Source organism: Thunnus albacares, chromosome 22, assembly GCF_914725855.1.
Source record: "Thunnus albacares chromosome 22, fThuAlb1.1, whole genome shotgun sequence".
NCBI lineage: Eukaryota > Metazoa > Chordata > Actinopteri > Scombriformes > Scombridae > Thunnus > Thunnus albacares.
Genome location: NC_058127.1, coordinates 1,135,576 through 1,159,242, shown reverse-complemented (window position 1 = coordinate 1,159,242; position 23,667 = coordinate 1,135,576). Strand labels below are relative to the sequence as shown.

Below are 23,667 nucleotides of genomic sequence, written 5' to 3'. Positions count from 1 at the left end.
ATCTGCAGGATATGATAAGACACATGTTTGCTGTTTCCTGTGTGTTCTTGTACAAACCGAGAGGCCGCTGCTCTCAGTCTGATGTTTATTATGTTACAGGTTGAAGCTCAGAGTTCTGATTAAATGTGGTGGAAATCTGAAAATAGGAGGAATCAGAGTGTGACTGCAGACTGATGTGGGTTATAAAGTGTATGTTGTAGACCAGCAGTGTCAGGATGTGTGTGTGTGTGTGTTGGACGGATCCGGCTGTCATCAAAGCTGTGAGAAGAACTGCAACATGTTCAAGGTGAAGATACTTCCTACTTCCTCCCAGTAATGAGCACATGTGGGAGGTGGTTACACGTTCAAGGTTAAACTATGTGAGTTCATCCAAGGTGCAAAGTATGAAGTGTGATTTTTCTGTTACAGTCTCTTATTTCATAGAAAAGTATGAATAAAATCATGAGTCAGGGAGAATCGATCACCGGTGATAACTGAACGATGACGTCATGCGGATAACGATGACCTCACGAGATCAAGGCATGATGGGAAACGCCTGGCTGTGGCCTGATCAAACAGCTGATTGGCTCAAGTGTTTGATCGACAACATGACGTTTTATAGAAACTCTTCATTCTACATTTGATTGTAATGATTTTTGATTTAATAGTGTGATCCTGCACTAAGAGTTCAGATGTGTTGATGAACTTTTATCAGCTGAGGATGACAGATAGCAGCAACATGAACATTTCGTATCATGTAGTTCATGTCAGTGTTATGAACTGAAATAACATAAAACTCTTGGTAACATGAAGATTCTCGTCTGTACAGATGTGAAGTCTGACAGTCTGAATATTTGACAGATAAAGGATGTGATGTCTATTTCTTCCCATACATTGTTTATTTCATTTACAGCAGTCTTTACAACATAAAGTACATAAGAAGCAGAATAACAAAGTGTCTGCAGGTCTTTAAAAGTCTTAAATTCAGTGTTATAAACATGAGTTCTTAGAAATGTGTTTCTGCTGCTTCCACAATAATACAATAAAAACATCTGGCTCCATCCAGATGTGTCCTGATTGTCATCTGCAGCTGTCATGGTTGCTAGGCGACAGGAACGGCGCTTCGTGACGTAAAGGTAAGGGCGGGAACAGCCGGTGATGCAGCCTCCGCGGTCTACAAGGGACGAACAGTTTATATCTGTTTGTTTATTAGCGGCAATATGGCGGACGCGCAGGCGCACAACGGCGACATGCAGCAGCGGCCAATGAGGTATTTACACGTTTCAAGTGAACAGAAACACAGTCCGTCAGTCAGAGAGGAGACCTGCTGGACTTCATAAACCAGGACCACCAGGACAAGAGCGGAATGGAGGAGAACCAGAACCCGGAGCACCGCACCGACAACCCGGTTAGAGGAGAACCAGTCTCACCCTCTGCTACCACCGACACACAGGTCAGTGCTCATGACGTCATTACGAGGCTCTAACATTAACTCTGTTTAGTCACGTGGCTGACCAGCTGTCCCATTCAACACAGTATAACGTTGTCCAGGCTGTGGTTAACCAGTGTTACAAATCAACTGGTTTACCTGGTAACTGGTTACGGCGACAGCAGATGATCCAATCATGGAGAGGAAACGTTGATTGTGATATTATTATTATATCACTCTTAATTCCGTAGACTAATCTATCCATCTGATTAATTCAGCTTATTGATGGTTTATGGATCAATGGAACATGTTTAACTTCAACAAGTTCATTTATTGATCCATAATTTATCCACCTGACCAGCAAAATGATTGATTCAGATACATAACGGAGCTGCATCTACCGCCTGTTAACAGACTGTTTACATGGTCAACAGTCACGTTTACTGCTGCAGTAATCATTAGTAATGAAGGAGACTGCTGTCCTGCTATCACATGTTGTTTAAACAATGGTGGAATAAATACTCTGATCCTGTATTTTAGTAAATACAACAATGTAAAAGTCCTGCACTTAAAATCCTACTTAAGTAAAAGTACAGAAGTACTACCAGCTAAATTTACCTAGTATTAAAATGTTAAAGTAAAAGCACTCGTTGTCGGGCTGTGACTGATATTTATTGAATATATTTAACAAAGTACATTGTTCACACTGGTAAGTCAATGCATGAGCAGCATTTTAGAGGTGGAGCTGGTTCAACTACTTTATGAGGGTTATAAAATATATTTTAGGGGTCTTGAGATGACAGATTGGATAGAAGAGAAGAAAATAAAACAGTTCTGCTACATAAAATTTAACTTGCTTTATTCTTCTAGAACTTTTCTTTAATATTTGTCTTTTTGTGAAACATTGGGACTTAAACAGTCATTTATTTGATGTGTGTTCTGGATTTTATGTGTTTATCTTTTCTTAATTTCAGTTATCGGTCTCCTTGATTACTAGTCATCAGTATTGATCCTGGTTGAACCGCTAGTTGATTGACAGAAAATTAATCAATAACTATTTTGATAACTGAACAACTTTTTTTTTTTAAGGAAAAATGACTAAACTTGCTGATTGCAGCTTCTCAAATGATGATTTTAAGCTTTTTTGTGTGTCATATATGATAGTAAACTGAATATATTTGGATTTGGACAGAATGTGACATTTAAGTGAATTATTAATTATAACCAACTGTATCAGTTAATGCAGGTTTAATGTTTTGTGCTACTGTGCTCAGACATCAGTTTAATAATATTTACTGAGACTTCCAGGGTGTCAGTGAACAGCTCAGAGGTGATGAAGCCTGTCAGTCAGTCTGGATACTCGGGTGTTAGTGGTCGAACAACAGAACGAACCGCACCGGACGGCTGTAGAGGAGGCCGCACCGCCGTCTGGCTCCTGAGTCCAGCCGACTTCACTGGACTCAGCGCCGGATAACTCTAAAGAAGTGATCCACAGCCCGAGGTTGGACAGTCGCTGGCACCAGATCAGTCCTAGACTCGATGGCTGTTTTCTACAGGAAGAATGTAGTTTTCTAGCAAGCTGGCTAACGCAGCCATGCTAACCTCGCTAACGGCTGCATCATCCTAAAGCATGGAGTCTTTTTTTCAGTCTGCTTTGTGGATTTAGATCCCATTTCTTCATGAAGCCTTAAGTTAGGTGCAAAAGGTTGGAAAGAGAATTATGGAGTTAAAGAATAACAAACATGTACTCCTCACCCGCCATTATTTGAAAGAAACTGGACTGAACAAAACAATTTGGTGTTCATTTTTAAATTATTTTATTTATTTGTTTTGTCTTGTGTTTGTTTGTTTAAGGGGACAGAAAACTCTGGTTCACACTCCAACAACACAGCAGGTGTCAGTAATGCACCTCAACACTGGTTGCTACCCGACATAAAACAGGAAAAAGAAGAAGAAGAAGAACAGTCCATCAGTCAGAGAGGAGACCTGCTGGATTTCACAGACCAGGACCACTACAAGATCAGAATGGAGGAGAACCAGAACCTGGAGAACCACACCGACAACCCTGTTACAAGAGAAGAACCAGGTTCACCCTCTGCTACCACCGATAAACAGGTCAGTGTTCAGGACTTCATGATGAAACCGGCTTCATAACGAGACTAAAGACACGAGGACGAGTCTGGAGGGTCCGTGTATCATCTGTTCATTCTGTTGTTGGAGAGAAAGTCTGAAAAAGAAAACTAAAACACTTCCAGACTTTGTGTTCACTGAGTTTTTTTGGCCATAAAAACTACATAAAGATCCCAGTGTTTCCTGGTTTCACCTTGTTGCGAGTAACATGAACAAAGTTAGAAAATAATCTCTGTTCAGGACTCGACATTAACTTTTTGAGGCACTTTTCCTTTCAGACAAGTAAATTTACCTTTCACTTGTCCAGGAAATTTTGTTTGCGAATGCTAAATTCAGACGACCAAATGTTTGAAAGCATCCAAAAACATAGAAATCATTCAATTTATGAATTGTATTGAAGGCTTTACTTCCCTGTTAATGAACTCTTCATTTGATCCTGAACTGTCTGTTTCAATATGAGCTTTATAGATTAATCATTGATCGTCCTTCTCATGTTTAATAATGATGATGTTTATGTCTCTCCATCAGCTGACGTCTGGGCTGCTTCTATGTGTTTCTCTTTCCTCCTTAAACTGTGTCTGGAAATGTAAAAAGCTTCCTTTTAAAGGTCTGACAGAGCAGGAAGCAGAACTTTAACTTGTACGCAGTTAATTACAGTAATTGTGGACAAATGACACACAGTGTGAATACATCAGTAGTCAAGTTATCCAGACTATCAGCTACATTAACATCACTGTAATGTAAAGCGGCAGCAGATAAACTGGATGGTTAAACATCACTAATGTCAGCTTTTCTAGCTACTTACTTTGTTGTAACAGATTAGTGTCATATTTGATCCTCTGAACTCTGATTCATTCATCTGTCTCATGAAAGCGGCTCCAGTCTGCCTGCTAGCTTCAGCACGGAGGGTTCGTTTGTTTTAAACACCTGCATAGCACAGGTGGGCGGTGTTTTATGAGTCCGTGTTAACAGTAGCCGTCTCCATCTCTCGTAAATGGATACAGCGTTCAAACGTAAAACAAAATGAGCGCTCCTAGAAGCTATAACAGAAACTGCAGTAGGAAGCCAGTCTGAGCCACTAACAGCTGTAAAGTGATGAAAGTCTGCGTAAACACCTGATTACAACACACCATACACAGTCTATGCAACAGACATACAGTATGAGGAATACAGTATTCCACATTAAGCACATTATTTGAGTGTGAGGGCAGGTTTGAGGGAAAGAATTACAAAATCTGAACATGAAATCAATAAATCATAATCTCAAATTGAAAGACCACACGCAGATAGGAAAAAAGCCCCATATAATGCTAAACTGATGGGGATATTGTGTGTATGTAGCCAGGTAAATGATTCTTAAACAATGGATCTCTAAGGACAGTCCCACATTGAAGGACTGGCACAGGGAAATATTGAAAATACTGCATGACAATATGTATGGGCAGAGACAGAGACTGGCTGTGACCAGTTACCATGTACATGACGCATGTTACCTCAAGTCCAGTATGGCTGGTTTGTGTATGTGTAGAGTCCATGTTATTGTGATTTGATACTCCTGCTGAGTTCTTAATTTTTTCTATTTGTTCAATTGCTTTGAATGGAAAATTATTGTTGCATGTGCAACAATTTAGCACAGTTGTTGTAATGTGACAGAATTGCAAATGAAAAGATTCAGTTAATGCAGGATCCATTAAAAATTGATTCTGCATTTCCCATAATGTAACTCTATAATTGGCTAGTTGACTAATAATAAAGGGAAGTCAGGACCCAGTGCCCCCTCTGTTGACTCGCCCCTGCAGCTTTAGTCCAACTTGAACACTGTGGTTTATTTTCCATAGACATGATCTAAATGTTATCCACGGTTCGAGTTCACTCACTCCACCATTTTGTCTCATTGACTCTCACTCTCTTTCTGTTTGTCTGTTGCCATAGAAACAGAAAGGAAGAAAGGGAGTCAAACATCACCGCTGTCAGCACTGTGACAAAGCCTTCACAACATCAACACATTTAAAGATTCATCAGACAGCTCACACACGAGAGAAACTTCACAGCTGTGAACAATGTGGCAAAACTTTTAGTACAGACAGAAACCTAAAACGCCACCAACGTACTCACACTGGAGAGAGACCGTATAGCTGTGACCAATGTGGGAAAGCTTTCACCAGAGACAGTCATCTAAAACGTCACCAACGTACTCACACTGGAGAGAAACCGTACTGGTGTGAGCAATGTGGTAAAACTTTCCCTCGTAGCAGTGCCTTAAAAATCCACCAACGCATTCACACTGGGGAAAAACCATACAGCTGTGGCCATTGTGGGAAAACTTTCACACAAGAGGGTAATCTACAAACTCATCAACGCATTCATACTGGAGAGAAACCGTACAGCTGTGACCAATGTGGACAGGATTTCAAGACTAACAGTGCCTTAAAAAAACACCAACACATTCACACTGGAAAGAAGCGGTACAGCTGTGAACAATGTGGGAAAGGTTTCACTACAAATGGTTCTCTACAAATCCACCAACGCATTCACACTGGTGAGAGACCGTACAGCTGCCTGCAATGTGGGAAAAATTTCACTGCAGACTGCAATTTAAAAAGCCATCTACGCATTCATACAGGAGAAAAACCGTACAGCTGTGACCAATGTGGGCAAGATTTCATCACAAGCAGTGCCTTAAAAAAACACCAACGTATTCACACTGGAGAGAAACAGTACAGCTGTGAGCAATGTGGGAAAACCTTAACCACAAACACTGCTCTGCAAAGTCACCGGCGTGTTCACACTGGAGAGAAACCATATAGCTGTGAGCTATGTGGGAAAACTTTCACTTCAAACAGTCATCTAAAAATCCACAAACGCATTCATACTGGAGAGAAACCGTACAGCTGTGACCAATGTGGGAAAGCTTTCACTGCAGAGAGTAATCTAAAAAGCCACCAACGCATTCACACTGGAGAGAAACCGTACTGGTGCGAGCAATGTGGGAAAACTTTCGCTCAAGACAGTACTCTAAAACGCCACCAACGCATTCACACTGGAGAGAAACCGTACCGGTGTGAGCAATGCGGGAAAACGTTTGCTCTCAGGAATTCCCTAAGAATCCACCAACGCAGTCACTCAGCATCATGTTGAACATGTTTTAGTGGCAGGTTAGTGGTTTCCTGCCTCCTCTACATGCCTTAGTAAGTGTTGTTCTATCCTGAGCTTCTTTGAAAAATTGAAGGTTGCCAACAGTAATGTTAGAATCAGCATGTGTTACGGTGCCACCTGTCATTACACTGTTCACTGTTTTTTTTTTTTTATTAATCCTTGGTACTGTATAACCCTCTTTTTCAGCCTTGTCTGCTCTTTGTCTAAACTTTCATTTGATATGGATGATTTTGCTCAAGATCCTGCCCATGACAAATTAGATGCACAAAAACGGATTTGTTGTTTATCACCAATTTCTTCAATATCTTTGTGCCTTTGAACATACATAAGGCAGAGATTAAAAGTTGTTTGTCAAAGCTACCGGTGGAGAGGGGTATAGTTAGACATGCAAAGCCTCAAACGGCTGCACCTGAGAGTTTAGACAAGGAAGTGGGAGGGGGGGCTGCCACGGCCTCAGAAGCCCTCAGTAGCCAGGTGGGTGGAGGTAGGGGTGGAGGCTCACCTATTACTCAGGTCTCAAAAAATGTACACATCTATGAAATGTATTCTACAAAACAGGGGATGGACTTTGGGACTTTTTAATGAAGAGTCAAATGTCAGTAAAAACAGCAGATACATGTTTGTGAAATTTCTTTACTCAACATTAAACAATCAACAGTGCTGCAAGCTTACGAGCTAACATTTTCTTGTTCAGTGTTGCTATTAAATGCAATATTGTGTCTATAAGTGTAATTAAATTATAGTTTGTGTTTGTTATTACTGTACATTAAATGTACTATTGGTCACCTTTCTATTTTAATATGATATTATTTACTTTTATATTTTGTTAATCTTGTGATAATGTAGTATTATTATTAGTTTACCACTGGGACTGGTGTGTTGTGTGTAACATGATCGCCCTCTGCTGGCCCCATACTGCATTACTAGTCTGTTGTTTCCTGTCCCTGTGGTAGGTTGAAGCTCAGTTAAAAACACCATAATAAGTTTGTTTTTGTTGGTAAAAATGCATTGTATGTACTCCTGATGGCCACAGCAAATGCTTTTTTGATGATATGCTTGGTTTTAATTTGTGTAGTGTAATTTGTTGAGTATGCCATGCTGTTACTTTGCTCGCTTGATTTCAGCTTCATATTAAATCTTCAGTGTGTAACCTGCCAACCAGCAGTTGGGTCAAATATTTCTTTCTTTCAAGCCAAACGTTATGGTAAGTGCCTCATTCGTCAGACTTTGCAGTAGAGTGGTGACAGTAGATTATTGATTATTGTGATATCTACTCATCCATGAAATCATCATCATCCTTGTTTCTTGGTTTTGGCATTTTTCTTTAGAACATCCAAAAGCAACACAGAAGTCTGGTATTCTCTACTGCAGGGAGCGGCCAGAACCCTGATCCAATAAGGTGGCTGTGATGCATCAGTATGAATTTGTGAACTCAAATTGTTATATGATTTTAAGAGGGAATTATGAATTATTATTGTGCATGATTCAAATATGAAATTCTTCATCCATTAACATAAGTCATATTAGAGTATGTGCAATAATAAGGAAATGGCCCTCCTCGTTGGCCACACAAGAGAGGTCAATTAGAATTATGATTATTATTCATCTGAATCATGATTTTGCAAGGTCTTTTCAGGTTAAGTGGTGCGAGCACAAGAAAACAACAAGAAGTTCATTCCATTAGTAACTAAACACTACAGCTTCAACAGATTACAAACACAACACGGGGGGAAAGGGGAAGCTGGTGTGAGAGACCTGATAGATGATTGTACAAAGATATCTCATCAATTGAAAATTGTTTTTTACAAATATGTAAATGTTTTCTTCCTGGTTCAAGTTTTGTTGAATGATCATTATTAATTACATTGGTGTCATTTTCTATGATTGGATTTGGTTTTGAAGCTGGTAAAGGACCTATTTGGGAATGTTGCATCTGAACATTTTTGTCAAGAATCTGTTTAAGCTCGATCAGAATGAGTTGGTACGACATGTTGTCTGACCACATCAGGAAAATCAAAAGTGTTTAGTTAACATTTAACATTCTGCAGAATGAGTGCTTTAGCTTTTAGTACTTTAAATTTTGCAAATTTACAAATACTGATTATTTTATTTTTACTCCACTACATTTATTTCACAGATTTAGCTGCTTTTCAGATCAATATTTTAAATGTAACACATATGATCAGTTTATAAAATATGAACTTAGACTACCCAGCAGTATAAATAAATATTATAAATAAATATTTTTAAAAGCCATTTTGTATCATGGGTACTTTTGATACTTTAGGTACATTTTGCATCTAAAACCTTTTGTACTTACTGAGGTAAGCTTTCGAATGCGGTACTTTACTTACTTTACTTAATGGTTAAGTTTTATACTGTGGTTAATTTCTTATTAGACACAGTCTCCTCTTTAATGTTGATTTTATGTTTTCATGTTAAGACTCTCCTCTGGTCTTTGTAACCGTTATTGCTTATTGAAATAAAGTTTGCATTGAGTAAATATAAACACCTAAATATATAAATAAACAGCAGATCTAGATGCTACTATATCAGAGTGTAGGCTAATGTAGCGGCTCTGTCCTGCTCTTAATTTATCTGTTAGTCGTCATCTATAAAGCCTTTTATTAAAAGTGAAACATACTGTTTGGACATACAAACAATAAGCATAAATGTATCATTTCATGTGTTTCTGCTGTAAATTACAACGGACTATAAATTGTACATATGTGACAAACTGATTTTACATGAAATGCTGTTTCTTCATGTCTTCACTTCTTTGTGCTGGTTCACATTTTCAGCTGGAAGCATTAAAATGTTTCTCTTCAAAGCAACAGTGACGGAGGGGGGCGGAGCTTAGCTAAAGTCCATTAATCTCGCAAGAGTTTACAAATAACTGCAAGAACATGGAGGTGATATTTAAGCTGGAAAAGAAACGCAGCCCGTCAGTTAGAGAGATCACGACCACTACGAGAGAGAGAGAGAGAGATAGAGAGACAACTACAGCGCAGCTCTGAAGCTTGGGAATAGTCTTCTTTGACTCTTCTAAGACAAAACTTTAAGATCTGAATTTTAACAACTTGAAATCACATGAATTGAAGTCAAATATTCTGGTACTCTAAATGCAGTGGTATTTCAAATTCAACATGAAGTATTTAGTTGCTTAAGATTTTAGTTTTCATGGCTCTTATTCGCTTCCATAAATTGGGTTTCAGTAACATCAAAAAGTGTTATTTTTATCCTGATGTTATTTGTGACACACTAACAAACTCACCTCTGCTCAGTTACACAGAACATCAACTGTTTATTTCCCAGTAAAAATATCGTTTGTGGTACACAGACACTGGATCACTCAGTAATCAAGTTTCACTACAGTGAACAGTTCTCAACAAACTACAAACAGTATTATGTGAAAATGATTCATCATTTTATCATCATCAAGCTTCTGTGCTTCAACAAGGCTTTACTGAGGAAGCGGCGACACCTGCTGTCCAAACCGAGATATAACAGCTCAACACCAGAGCAGATGTGAACTTACTGTTCTCATCTTTTCTCTAATAAAGGTTATATCATTAAAAACTGGTTGATTATTGCTGACAGAGCTTTGACTGGCTGTCCTCATTAAATCTGAATGTAAGAACAGAAAATCAAATACTACAAAACACCTGAAGGTCCAAAACTCACATATATGTATTCTGAACAACATCCGACACATCAGACAAAGCTGAGGAGCACATTCAATCCTGAAAGCTACAGTTTCTCACTAAAGCATGTAATATAATATAATATAATATAATAAAGTCATATAATATAAAACACATCTGTTCAGTTCAGAAGTGATGCTCTGTGATGACAGATGTGATGACATCATCGTAGTCATCATCCAATCCCTGCTCAGCCTGGGTGGGCGGGTTCATCACCATGGAGATGGATGGGTCATTTCCTGCAATCAGAGCAGTTCAGAAAGAAATGTAGATAATTCATAAACTGAGACAAGTATCAATCATCCACAACAGAATTAATTGATTGATTGATGGGTGGAGACTCTCCATGACTGCTGATGTTACACTTGTAGAGGCCTTCATCAGACTTGGAAACATGGTGGATGGTCATGTGACCTGCAGGCTCAGTCCTGATGAGGGAGCCATCTTTATAGAAATCAGCTGGGAGGTTGGAGGTCTTTGTTTTACAGTGCAGAGTGACATCATCTCCCTCCATCACAGGGAGGACAGGACTCTGCAGGATCACTGATCCACCTCAACACAGAGACAAACTACAGCATTTCATCATTTACACTCAGCTTCATCAATACTAACTCCACAGTCTGACCTTACCAGTGACAGTGATGCTGATGCTGTTACTGGTTGCTCCTTCTCTGGACTCACACCAGTAAACTCCACTGTCCCAGTGTGAGGATGGAACTGATGTTACAGGAGGAACCAGCTGATCTTCCCCATTTAACTCCAGACTTAGCTCTGGTTTCTCTGGTTGTGTTCCTCTTAGTGTCCATCCAGCAGAGCTGTCGTCCTCCTCCACTGGTTTCTAACTGAACGTGATGCGACCAAGTGAGTGAACATCAGATTATTTCAGTGTTTCCCAGTGACTCAAAAACTGCCTTCAACTCTAACTTTTCTATCAGTGTGGTTCTATCTTGAATTAAAAGTGCGAGCCTGACAGAAGTTATCTAACCTTGGTTTGTTGTGCAGCACAGCGGTAAGCTCACAACTACAGAGAAATGACACTCAGGTTTGGTTTTGGTTTCTCTTCCACCTTTACACACAAACATACAGGCAGTTACTTAGACAGAAAGCATTTTTATTTACATTTTTAAGTTTTTACTTACTTCAAAGATCTGCTGCTGTGTTTCTGTATAACCACGAGTGTTTCTGACGTGTTCACAGGAAACATTGGGAGATTTCATTTCTGGTAAGATTTATGCAGATAGTCACTGTGGTTCAGGAGCTACAGACATTTTCATTTGGGTGTAGTGGCTAAGTCTACTGCTTTACATTACCTATCCGCTGTGCTGATTGAGCTGATAAACACTGAAGTTTGGAAGACAAGAACAGGACAATTGTACAAACATACAGATTGACAAAGGGTCGACAGAGTCACGAACAAAATTACGATGAATGTTAAGTCAAATATAAATATCAAGACAAACATACAAAAAATAAGAAAGCAGTAACACATAATCATAGCAGTAAAGAGAGAAAAAAGGAGGATAAAAGAAAAGAAAAAGACAGAGGTGCATGTGCATGAAGCAAAACTCTGATGTCATGATATAAAAAATGACGCATATTTGAGGTCAGAAACCCTTTTCTTTCCCAGGATCAAACACCTGATGACATTGAAGCTGCTGCCTACATACCTGAGTCACAGCCACTCCCAGTGTGAATAACAGTTAACTTCCTGGTTACATCAGCAGCATATTTGACTCCTACATTGGCTTCGTTTGAGGTTTGAGTTTTTATCCCAAAGGTATGATTGGAGTAGAAAACATTAAAAATATGTCTACATTTTTTCACTTTTCACACCACAAAAAAAGCAAGGCAGGGTATATACACTGCTCAAAAAAATTAAGGGAACACTTAATTGCCACAGTATAACACTAAATCAGTTAAACTTGAGGGATATCAATCTGTCCATTTAGGAAGCACAAGTGATTGTGCATTAAGTTGCAGTTTGGTTACATCGCTATCTCAGTGTCTCTCCTCTGCTCTGCTGTTACGTCTATAAGCCAGTCTCAACGAGGGGAGTCACATCCACCTGCTACATGACGCACATTTCCTTATTTGGACATCAGTCCTGGAGTTGGGGGTGTTCCCCAGAGATAAAGCTGAGCTACTGACACATGCAAAGTGCTCTCAAGGGACTCTCCATAACCTGTTGTTCCCCTTCTCCTTTCCACAAAGTTAGGTTGTAAAAAATAGGCGATAAAAAGTGCAAAGCAAGAATTGCCTTCGAAGTTCTTCCCTACATGTTACACGCTGTGCTGTCTGTGTGTTATGGGTGTATAAATAGGTAGAGGTCTGTCTGCAATGAGGCGATGAGTAAAGTTTTTGCTCAATAATCAGCGCAGTCGTCTCTGATCTGGGAGACTCCAGTTAGAGACCCGGTGTGGGGACCTCCTTCACAAGGTAGTTTATTCATGAACACTTATTGTAACACCTTAATTTTCTAAAATTAAAAGTGTAATAAAAACAAAAACTAGATTTTTAAGCCTCTTTCCACTTTTATTCAAATACAAATACAAATAATTTTGCTGCCTCAACAAATACAGATACAAATACAAACACTGGGCTCTCTAGTTCCAGTGAAACTGTCTGTTCACCGTTCTAAATCAATGCACTGACTAAATGAGTAACCGTAGCAACAGCGACACAGTCATAGCCTCCGTTTACAATTTATTGCAACATGTTAATAAGCTAACATCTAATTACAACAATGAGTGACTTAAACACTTCTTTTAGTCTATTTGGAGAATATGACAACTTTGATGACTGAGATTCAGCTGAATAAAGAGAAATTGAAAAGAAAAGGGAGAAACGGCACAAAGAGTTAACACCAGGAGAATTACCTTCAGTGCTTCATCCTCTGAACACCACTGGATGGTGAATGTAACACACAAGGTGCAAGAAGTACACTGCCCCTCTGCACTTACTGATACCTTGAATCACATTAGCGATCATCTCACATCCTACTTGCTGTTCAACTCGCTACTTCACACTGCAGCCAACAGTACACATGGCCTATCATTTGCTCATGAAAATCTTGACATTGATTTGTTGACAATGACATGGCTAGATAGCTAGCTAGTCTTGTTGTTTGAGTGTCAAATTATATTTACTGTTTATCACCCATACCAAATGTCATTGACTGAATATCTCCCACTGCCACGTCGTATCTGAGGTTCTTCCCATTGACTGGTGTAGAAAACAGTGTTTCCATTGCATAAAAACCTTTTGGGATGGTAATAATTATTCCAGGTATTAGTCAAACCCTCAGGTGTTACCAGGGAAATTGAGTTATGGCTTGTGAAAAACTTTAGATTTTGATTGAAAAACGCATGAAAATATAAGTTAACGGTCTAAATTGTTTTCTTTGGCAAGTGACCATGTTATGATCAAGTGACCATGGTATACTTGGGATAATGTCCTTTGAGGTGTACATCATCAAGAATTAATGGGCGACAGGGAGGCCAGAACCATCGTCATCCATTAATTCCTGATAATGAACACCTTGTCAGGCCTTATCCCTTAGATATGTGATGGAGTACTCATTCAGAGCATTTCAAAAGTCACCTCAGCCAATAGGTTACCTGACATTTGATTAGATGAATGTTACCTGACATTAGGTTAAGTGAACGTTATCTAACGTTAGGTGAATGTTAGGTTAACTGAATGTTGCCTGACCTTAGGTCAGGTGAATGTTTTCTGACGTTTGGTTTAGTGAACATTACTTAATGTTAGGTTGATTACAGCACCAACATGTCCGTGACGTCCAGTAGGCTTAATGACATTTGTCAAACAAGTCTAGAGTTCGGGACTGTTATATTATCTGAGAGCTCATGGTGACATTATCTTCTTTTGTCTGATCAACAGTTCAAGGCAACCAAAGATATTAAGTTTATTACCATGTATGACACATAAATATAGGAAATTATATAATTCACACAGGTGAGCCTGAAAACAGAGTTTTTCTTCCCGTATCCTTAGTTTTGTAAACTTGTACATTTGTTATTTACATTAACAATCAATTTTTACTCAATCAACAGCCTTTTATGTTACACCTTATGCTGCAAAACCAATGGCCCTTCAGAAACAAATTGAATTCAATTTGAACTAATTTTATTAAGAATCTATAAAACTAGGCTAAATACCTAAAATTAGCTAGCTACTAAATTAGCACTAAAGAGTTGCCAGGTGGGAGGAGCTATTTCTGATGCCTCTGGTTCCAGAAGTAAAAGTCCTGTTTTCCCCGTAGTCAATGTTACATGATTCAGTTTGAACACTTCTACAACTTGGATCGACATGAAACACAAAAATGAAAAATAAAAGAACTTTAAGGGTTGAAGTTAGACTCCCAAAGTGCATTTCTGTAGAAACAGCCAATCACTGAGTTTACAATTTGGTCACATGTGCAGCTAATGCCATAAATGCTGATTCAAAAGTTATTGTTCATAGCCCTCAGTTTGTAACGAAGCTCAGCATAGAACAACACTGTTATTAAGGCATTGAGAGGAGGCGGGGTTGACACTAACCTTCCTCTAAAACATGTTCAACATGATGCTGAGTGACTGCGTTGGTGGCTTTTTAGGGAACTCCCGTGAGCAAAAGTTTTCCCACATTGCTCACACCAGTATGGTTTCTCTCCAGTATGAATGCGTTGGTGGCTTTTTAGATGGCTGTCTCTACTGAACGTTTTCCCACACTGTTTACAACTGTATGGTTTTTCTCCAGTATGAATGTCTTTGTGGAATTTTAGGGAGTTCTTGTGAGCAAAAGCTTTCCCACACTGGTCACAACTGTATGGTTTCTCTCCTGTATGTATGCGTTGGTGGCTCTTTCGATAAGTGTCTCTAGTGAACGTTTTCCCACACTGTTCACAGTTGTACGGTTTCTGTCCAGTGTGAATGCGTTGGTGAGTTATTAAGGAATTCCCATGAGCAAAAGTTTTTCCACATTGCTCACACTGGTAAGGCTTCTCTCCAGTGTGTATACGTTGATGGGTTTTTAAAGTACTGTCTGCAGTGAACGCTTTCCCACATTGGTCACAACTGTACAGCTTCTCTCCAGTATGAATGTTCTGGTGTTTTTTTAGACCACTGTCTGTTGTGAAAGTTTTCCCACATTGGTCGCAGCTGTACGGCTTCTCTCCAGTGTGAATGCGTTGGTGGATTTGTAGAGCACTGTTTGTGGTAAAGGCTTTCCCACATTGGTCACAGCTGTACATCTTTTCTCCAGTGTGAATGCGTCGGTGTATTTGTAGATTGCCAAGAAGGGTGAAAGATTTCCCACATTGGTCACAGCTATACGGTTTCTCTCCAGTGTGAATACGTTGATGCATTTTTAGATGACTGTCTCTAGTCAAAGTTTTCCCGCATTGGTCACAGCTGTATGGTTTCTCTCCAGTGTGAACGCGCTGGTGCATTTTTAGATTATCACCTCTAGCAAACGTTTTCCCACATTGGTCACAGCTGTATGGTTTCTCTCCAGTGTGAGTTCTCTCATGAATCTTTAAATAAGTCGATGTCGGGAAGGCTTTGTCACAGTGCTGACAGTGGTGCTGTTTGAGTCCCTTTCTTCCTGTTTGTGTCTATGGCAACAGACAAACACACAGAAAGAGAGTGAGAGTAAGTGATATAACATGGTGGAACGAGTCATCTAAAACCATACATAATATTTAGATCGTGCCTGTGGAACCGTTAGCATTTTCAGGTTAGGCTAACCCATGGTTGCTAACTTTAGAGGTAACACCCTTCACCTTTCCAGCACTTGGGGAAATAACAGACGTGACTTTTCTTGGTCTTGAGAAGCTGCAGCATTATCAACTGACACACTGCAGCCTGAACTGTACGTTTACTGCCAGACTGACTACTTATCGCTAAACTTTTCCTCTGCTCCGCTCGCATTCACCGTCACTTTTTCTGCCGCTTGCGCTTTCCCACTCGCTACGCACACAAACTATGCAATGCTATATTCCTTAACCTTCCTTAATGCTACCAAAAGTTTCCCAGGCAACAACACAGAGGTTGACTCGTGTCAGAACAGCGCTCCAGAGGCTCCCGAATGCTACTGATCTCCAAATGAATCGATGTTTGGCATTATTTTTGGAATTAAAAAAATATTTTTTGGGCCTGGCAGGGGTTCTCCTTGTTATAGTTATAGGAGGAATACTGATTCACTAAACATTCCATACATAAACGCTCAGTAAAGGTTGAGTACAGTAATAGACCCAGCAATCTCCATCAGGTTGGGTGAGTTCAAAGTTGTGAAAACAACAGGTGTGTTTTGAATACACCTCCATTTTCACAGGTAATTTGTTAGTCTGTCCCTCACGCCAAAGGAAATGATAGATTAATCCTGTAAGGCTGTTGATGTAGCACTTCTCTCCTTATGAAAGAAACACGGCGATTATTAGACCAATGAGAATTTGGTCGGACGAGAGCATATCGCTCAACGAATCGACCCGGATACTAAATCCCATAACAGACTACACATAAATACACCAGGCATACTAGCCTTGAGGTAACATTCGTCATGCACAACTGGTCACAGCCATTGTGTTGTTGAAATCAGCTAAATATTCAGCCATGACTTTGAAAATCTTTTAGATAAAAAACAAAGCTACACTTTCTGTACTCCAAAACAACAAATTCCTCCCGGCACTCCTCTCTCTCCAACTCTCTCACGGCTGAATATTAAGCTGATTTCGACAACTCAAATCTCGTGAGATTTCCTTGAGTGAGACTTGGTTAAAACACAACAACAAACAGACAGGATCAAGGCAAAGGTAAAGACAAACGTTTTATTTCTCTCTCTCTCTCCATCATGTTGTCAGAGCCTGTCAGTGGCAAAAACAAGGTGGCAAATCTCAGACGGGATGTTTCCCTTTAAAAGCTTCATCTATACTCTGCGGACACCACGGACAGGTAGTTGTTCCGTTTATACTACTTTCTGGGTCTGTTTGGAGGACGCTTCCCACACACGCAGTAGATTAACGTCTACGGGAAGACAGCGTTCTGACTGCGCGGACACAACACATTACAGGTACACGGATGTCCACACAGAGCCGACGTTTACATCCTCTGATGATGACATTTATGTCGCGTGGACCCTCACGCACATGGAAAGTATAATCTAAGCTTCAGGCATGACCTCATTAAGCTGTATCCGTTCAGGAAGAGGGACCACAGTCAAAGCAACAAAACCTTCTGCGTGGTTATTTTGTCTCACCTGCAGGTTGCGCTCTTTGACAGGAGAAACATTTAGTATTGTAGGGACGTCAGAAATTCAGAGACTAATGTCAGAAAATAGTGAAAAATGTTGATCCAAGATGACGTCCTCAAATGTCTTGTTTTGTCTACAACCCAAAGATATTTAGTTTACTGTCATAGAGGAGTAAAGAAACAAGAAAATATTCACGTTTTCACTGCATTGTCTTTTAAGGACTTTATTAAATTATTATTGTCGTTTTGTTGATGATTCAGCACCGTAAGTACAGAATATCTTGTATTGTTTCAAGCAGTGGTGGAAGTATTCTGATCCTTTACTCAAGCCAAAGTACCAACACAGCAACGTAAAAATACTCCATTATGAGTAAAAGTCCTGCATGAAAAGTCCTACTTCAGTAAAAGAACATTAGGGTTGGAAACCAGTGGTTTAATCTATTACAATGTGTTGTATTTTAAAAGCTTGTTATATTATCCACCGTGTAAAATCATCATGTCTGCAGCTACCGTTGAGGAACTGCCACTCAGGTCACATCAGTAGCTAACAGGCTAGCTAGCCCTGGTTGCTTTATGTCTTAGCAGTGTAATAATACGACTAACTCTGTGTTTTGGGTCAATAAATATTGCATTAACGTGTTCTAACAGCTTTCGTTGTGATATATTGTTATAAACATGTAATAAAACAGTCACATGACTCATAACAGAAACATGAGCAGCTGATCCCGCTGTGCGTTAGATTATAAAACTCTTGACTCCAACTGTAAGAAATACAGTTAAAATGAAACAATAGTTATTCTCAGGATCATAAAAAAAGTATAAAAAGAAACCAACTGTTCAGCAAAACATAAGAAAACATTTAGAGCAGATGAAACATTAAACTGTATAACAATAAACAGGTTTGAAGTGGAAGGTGTGCTCATTTTCCTTTTTTGATTTATTAAATTATTTGTAAGGTTTCTTTTACTTATAATTTGCTGTTTTAGTTGAGACACTAACTGACCGACTGAAGTAAAGGATCTAAATACTTCTTCCATCACTACAGTTCGACTACATGCTGCCTGTTAGCAGCGATGACGCCACAGTGAAGCTCATCTGACATTAACTAGAAAACACTCTCCTGAATAACTGACACACGGACCCTCCAGACTCGTCCTTGTGTCTTTAGTCTCGTTATGAAGCCGGTTTTATCATGAAGTCCTGAACACTGACCTGTTTATCGGTGGCAGCAGAGGGTGAACCTGCTTCTTCCCCTTTAACCGGGTTGTCGGTGTGGTTCTCCGGGTTCTGGTTCTCCGGGTTCTGGTTCTCCTCCGTTCTGCTCTTGCAGTGGTTGCGGTTGGTGAAGTCCAGCAGGTCTCCTCTCTGACTGATGGATTGTTCTTCTTCTTCTTTTTCCTGTTTTATGTCGGGTAGCACCCAGCGTGGAGGTGAATTACTACCGTCTATGTTGTTGGAGTTTTCTGTCCCCTTAAAACAAACAAGAAAAATAAGTTAATACATAAATTACTGAACACTAAACTCTGCTTCAGATTTACTCAGTGATTGGTCCATGATGTTTGTTAACGCGTCCACGATGTCATCGCCGTTTATCCCTCTGTGAGCTGGTATCCACATGAATGTTATAATATTATTCATATTTTCAAATCTGTACAGTCTTTCATATGAAACACTGATGTCACTAGGACGGAGCGAGGACGTTACTCTTCGTTTGGTGATATTAAAAGTAAAGTTAAGTCTTGTTGTCGGCTTCCTGACTTCCTGACAGCAGCGGTGGTCGAGCGAGCTAGAGAGTGAATGAAGAGAGAGAGAGCGGCGTCGTAGCGAGAACAAAAGGAGTGAATCTGAGAAATAAAACGTTATTTTCAGAGACGCACCGTTACTGATATCGGATATCAAAAAGCTGGATCAGGTATCCATGACAACGGGCCAATCTCGTATCAGATACCATTATTTTAATAAATAACAATTCAGTAAGTTTTTATCTATGGATTTATTTGTAAGGTTTTGTTTTACAACGTTGGGAAAGTTATGTTTAAGTCAAGTCTTGCACATAAAAGATGATCCCAGTCTCTTCCACACAGTGAGGCTTGTTCATTAAACACTAGTATCATGATCAATACTTGGTATTGACTAATACTGAAAGCCCAGGTATCAGTATCGGGACTGAAACAATCAGTTTCTCATTGTTTTGCAGCGGTTATGTTCTAAAGCAAAAATAAACACACCCACACCCTGCAGGAAGGTTTAACCTCGCTGTGTGAACGGTATTATTAACCTTACATAGAACTGCTGTGTTTAAAAAAGAAAAACAGTATTAAAAATAAGTAGCAGCTTTCTTTCACTCATTTCCAAAACAAATGCACGAGAAAGCCGAGATCGTTTACGACAACGAGGCGACGGTGCTCATGGGAAATGAAGTCTTCGTTCTGGGAACGCACGACAGAGACGCTGAAATCAACACAAAATGAAAGTTTCTTGTAGTGATTAATTAAAGGATCTGAATACTTCTGACGTTAACTAGAAATCCTCTTCAGAAACATTTAAAATGTCTGATTTCCGTTTTTTTTCTGCACACTCCTCACGAGAGGCGGGCTACATGATGCACAGAGGAATGTAAAACTCCTCAAAAACACAAAGTAAACAGATTATTTTCTACCTTTGTTCATGTTACTCACAACAAGCTGAAACCAGGAAACACTGAAACCTTTTTGTAGTTTTTACAGCCAAAAGAATCCCTGAACAGACTTTCTCTCCAACAACAGAATGAACAGATGATACACGGACCCTCCAGACTCGTCCTCGTGTCTTTAGTCTCGTTATGAAACCGGTTTTAACATGAAGTCCTGAACACTGACCTGTTTATCGGTGGTAGCAGAGGGTGAACCTGGTTCTTCTCTTTTAACAGGGTTGTTGGTGTGGTTCTCCAGGTTCTGGTTCTCCTCCATTCTGATCTTGTAGTGGTCCTGGTCTGTGAAATCCAGCAGGTCTCCTCTCTGACTGATGGACTCTTCTTCTTTTTCCTGTTTTATGTCGTTTAGCGACCAGCGTGGAGGTGAATTACCGCCATCTGCTATGTTGTTGGACTGTGAACCAGAGTTTTCGATCCCCTTAAACAAACACAAGAAAAAACAAATAAAAAACAATATTTCACTCAACACGACTGATGGAGCAGACTGTCTAACCTCAGACTCAGTTCTTCCTCTTCAAGCTTCCCTCTTTTCCTCTTTATTGATTCTCGTTCAACAGTGTTTTTGTCAGTGACAAATGATCTGCTGCACTGATTCCTCTGTTTGACAGTGGTCACATGATCCTGACAGATGTTTGTCAAATTAACTGTATCAATGAACCAATAAATACAAACACTGTTGGTTTCTTCACGTGGCGCCGACACATAAACTGTTTTGTTTCGTCTTCAGCTGACGGACGACGGTCGAGTGAGACGTTGGAGCGCGTGGACGGACTGTTGTGCTAACATGAGACGAAAGGCTGATTGATAACGCGTGACAGGAACAGAAGTGACTCTACAGCTGACGCATCCATCCAGATTCCACCATATTTATCTTTTGGTCATTGCCATGGCAACACACGTCCATTAATTCGGGGGGGGGGGGGGGGGGGGGCTTGGTGGGCCGCCAGTCCAAAAAAATTAACGCCAAATATCCCTTCATTCAGAAATCAACAGCCTCTGAGCGGCGCCGTCTCGAAACGTGAGTCAACGTCTGTGTCGTTGCCATGGAAACCGCAGGTAGCGTAACTCCTTTTAAAGGAATAGGGCAGCACCGGCGAGTGAGTGGTTAAGCAAGAGAGCGAGTGTCAGAATAGTGACGGTGAATGTGTGCGCAGTAAACGTACAGTCAGACTACAGAGTGTCGTCTGTTGTTTCTCCAGCTGTGGAGGGAGTTAGCAACAACGGGTTAGCCTAACCTGACGACGCTACACAGAGAAATAGACCATTGCAGATATGTTAAACACATCAACTACCGGTGGCCTGTCAGCAGCCGTGAAGCCAGAACTGAAGCTCAGTGTCTGATATAAACTAGAAATTCTCTTCAGAAACATTTAAAATGGTGGATTTTTGTTTCTTTTTCTTTTGTTGTGCGTTCTCCCATGAGAGGCTGGCTTCTGTACTGCGCGTGTGCTGCATGACACAAAGTAAACAGAGATTATTTTCTCGCTTTGTTCCCATTACGAGGAGAAACCAGGAAACACTGAGAGTCTGGAAGTGTTTTAGTTTCTTTTTTTCAGACTTTCTCTCCAACAACAGAATGAACAGATGATACACGGACCCTCCAGACTCGTCCTCGTGTCTTTAGTCTCGTTATGAAGCCGGTTTCATCATGAAGTCCTGAACACTGACCTGTTTATCGGTGGCAGCAGAGGGTGAACCTGGTTCTTCTCTTTTAACAGGGTTGTTGGTGTGGTTCTCCAGGTTCTGGTTCTCCTCCATTCTGATCTTGTAGTGGTCCTGGTCTGTGAAATCCAGCAGGTCTCCTCTCTGACTGATGGACTCTTCTTCTTCTTCTTCTTCCTGTTTTATGTCGGGTGGCAACCAGTGTTGAAGTAGACAAAACACAATATTTGAAGATGTCGTTATTGATTGTATTATCTTAACTACCCATCTAATATTGTCTCATTAACTGTTTTGCTTTTTAATTATTTTGGTGAGCATTAGTCTCCTAATCCATATTTACCATCCTGAACGTTTGTCTGTCACTTGTACAGCACTTTGATTTGTATCAAAGGTGTCATATAAATAAAGTTTGATTGATTGATTGATTGTAAGGTTTAAAACATACATGTAATAATCAAGGCAGCAGTAACATTACAGAGCTACAAAGAAACAGAATAAATTAAACAAACACAGGAGCAATGCAACTGACGATCATTTACATAATAATTTTACCATCAGTTTAAATGTTTTCAGGCACTTTTACAAAATATTTTTCCTTTTAAATAAATCATTTCTACAGACTGAACTCATTTCTATTAGCCTCTTAGCTTCAGCTCCGTTAGCATTAGCTCATTAAAAACTTCCGTCAAACTTTAAATGCTTTCAAACTCAGTTCGAACAAAAAAAGTAAAGTAACAAACATTAAAGTGAACAGTGAGCTAAAGCTAGCGCTGTTAGCTGTCCGGAGCTAACAGCGGCTAATGAGCTAACGAGTTAGCATCGGAGCTAGCACAGCATGCTAACGCAGGCGCAGTTCGGGTTTCTATTCGCTTCTGTTCGTGCTCGCTTCGGGTTTTAAACGTAAAACAGACACTTTAATGTGTTCATGGTGTGTTTTTACCTGCAGTCCTGTTGCTTAAAAGCTGAGAAATAGACTCATCTGTTAACGGAACAACACAATTAAAAAGAACACAGCGAACCAACGAGACTTCCGGTTAGCTTTATTCTCGTTCAAGTTTTCAGTTACTGAGATAAACTCGCCCCCCCCCCCCCTACCGGCCAGGAGGGGAACAACAGGCGGCGTGTTTTTAGGTTTTTCACCATTAACGACTAGAGATTCAGCAGCCAGTCCTCATGATGATAACTGTATGATATTATATATAATGTTAATATTATCTTATATAATATATAAGATAATATTGCAGCTATTCAATATAAAAGCCCTGCAGAAAACTCGGGTGCTGTTGACCTTAACCTTCGTAAAAGCAACAATTTGATGGAGAAATATCCGGTTGCTGTTGCTGCCTGCGTTACAGATCAACCTGCAGCTCTCTGAGGTCTGATCAGGGTTGTTGGCTGTTTGTCTCTCCAGACTCAACATTAAAGGAGACAGTATGGAGAGAAATTAATCTCAGTAATGGTGACAGATGTGTGTTACATCATTTACAGATAAAACCTGATTTATAAATGTGTACAATGATTTGTGGGTAATTTATAGTGTTCATGAATGCATCGTCCAATCCACAAACACATACCAAAAAATCTAAACAAACGTAAAACTATTTTACAAATAAATATCATGTATAAATATATACAACTGAAGGTTCATAGATCTGACTAAATGTTCTT

At 39.8% G+C, this 23,667-nt stretch overlaps 3 protein-coding genes across 7 annotated transcripts; 1 reads left to right on the top strand and 2 right to left on the bottom strand.

The window, feature by feature from the left end:
• Positions 1–1,179: 1,179 nt before the first annotated feature.
• Positions 1,180–6,676, top strand: LOC122974421 (zinc finger protein 501-like). Its single transcript, XM_044342444.1, has 3 exons — positions 1,180–1,432; positions 3,263–3,523; positions 5,471–6,676. The coding sequence occupies exons 1-3, from the start codon at positions 1,346–1,348 to the stop codon at positions 6,674–6,676; spliced, it is 1,554 nt and encodes a 517-aa protein (XP_044198379.1). The 5' UTR covers positions 1,180–1,345.
• A 3,305-nt stretch (positions 6,677–9,981) lies between these two features.
• LOC122974420 (Fc receptor-like B) lies at positions 9,982–11,615 on the bottom strand. Its single transcript, XM_044342443.1, is given in 5 exon segments — positions 9,982–10,950; positions 11,029–11,107; positions 11,109–11,194; positions 11,197–11,236; positions 11,538–11,615. Coding segments are annotated over 5 exon segments (540 nt in total). The 3' UTR covers positions 9,982–10,693.
• A 1,307-nt stretch (positions 11,616–12,922) lies between these two features.
• On the bottom strand, positions 12,923–23,028 carry LOC122974117 (zinc finger protein 239-like). 5 transcript variants are annotated; one of them, XM_044342015.1, is made up of 5 exons: positions 22,940–23,028; positions 22,006–22,176; positions 20,504–20,755; positions 18,858–19,115; positions 12,923–16,012 (listed from the first exon to the last, which is right to left on the bottom strand). In XM_044342015.1, exons 2-5 carry the CDS (start codon positions 22,093–22,095, stop codon positions 14,975–14,977), a joined length of 1,638 nt encoding a protein of 545 aa, XP_044197950.1. In that variant the 5' UTR covers positions 22,096–22,176; positions 22,940–23,028; the 3' UTR covers positions 12,923–14,974. The 5 variants fall into 5 exon arrangements, with proteins under 5 accessions (XP_044197950.1, XP_044197953.1, XP_044197952.1 ...); XM_044342018.1 differs by lacking the exon at positions 18,858–19,115; XM_044342017.1 differs by lacking the exon at positions 20,504–20,755.
• Between the last annotated feature and the right edge of the window lie 639 nt (positions 23,029–23,667).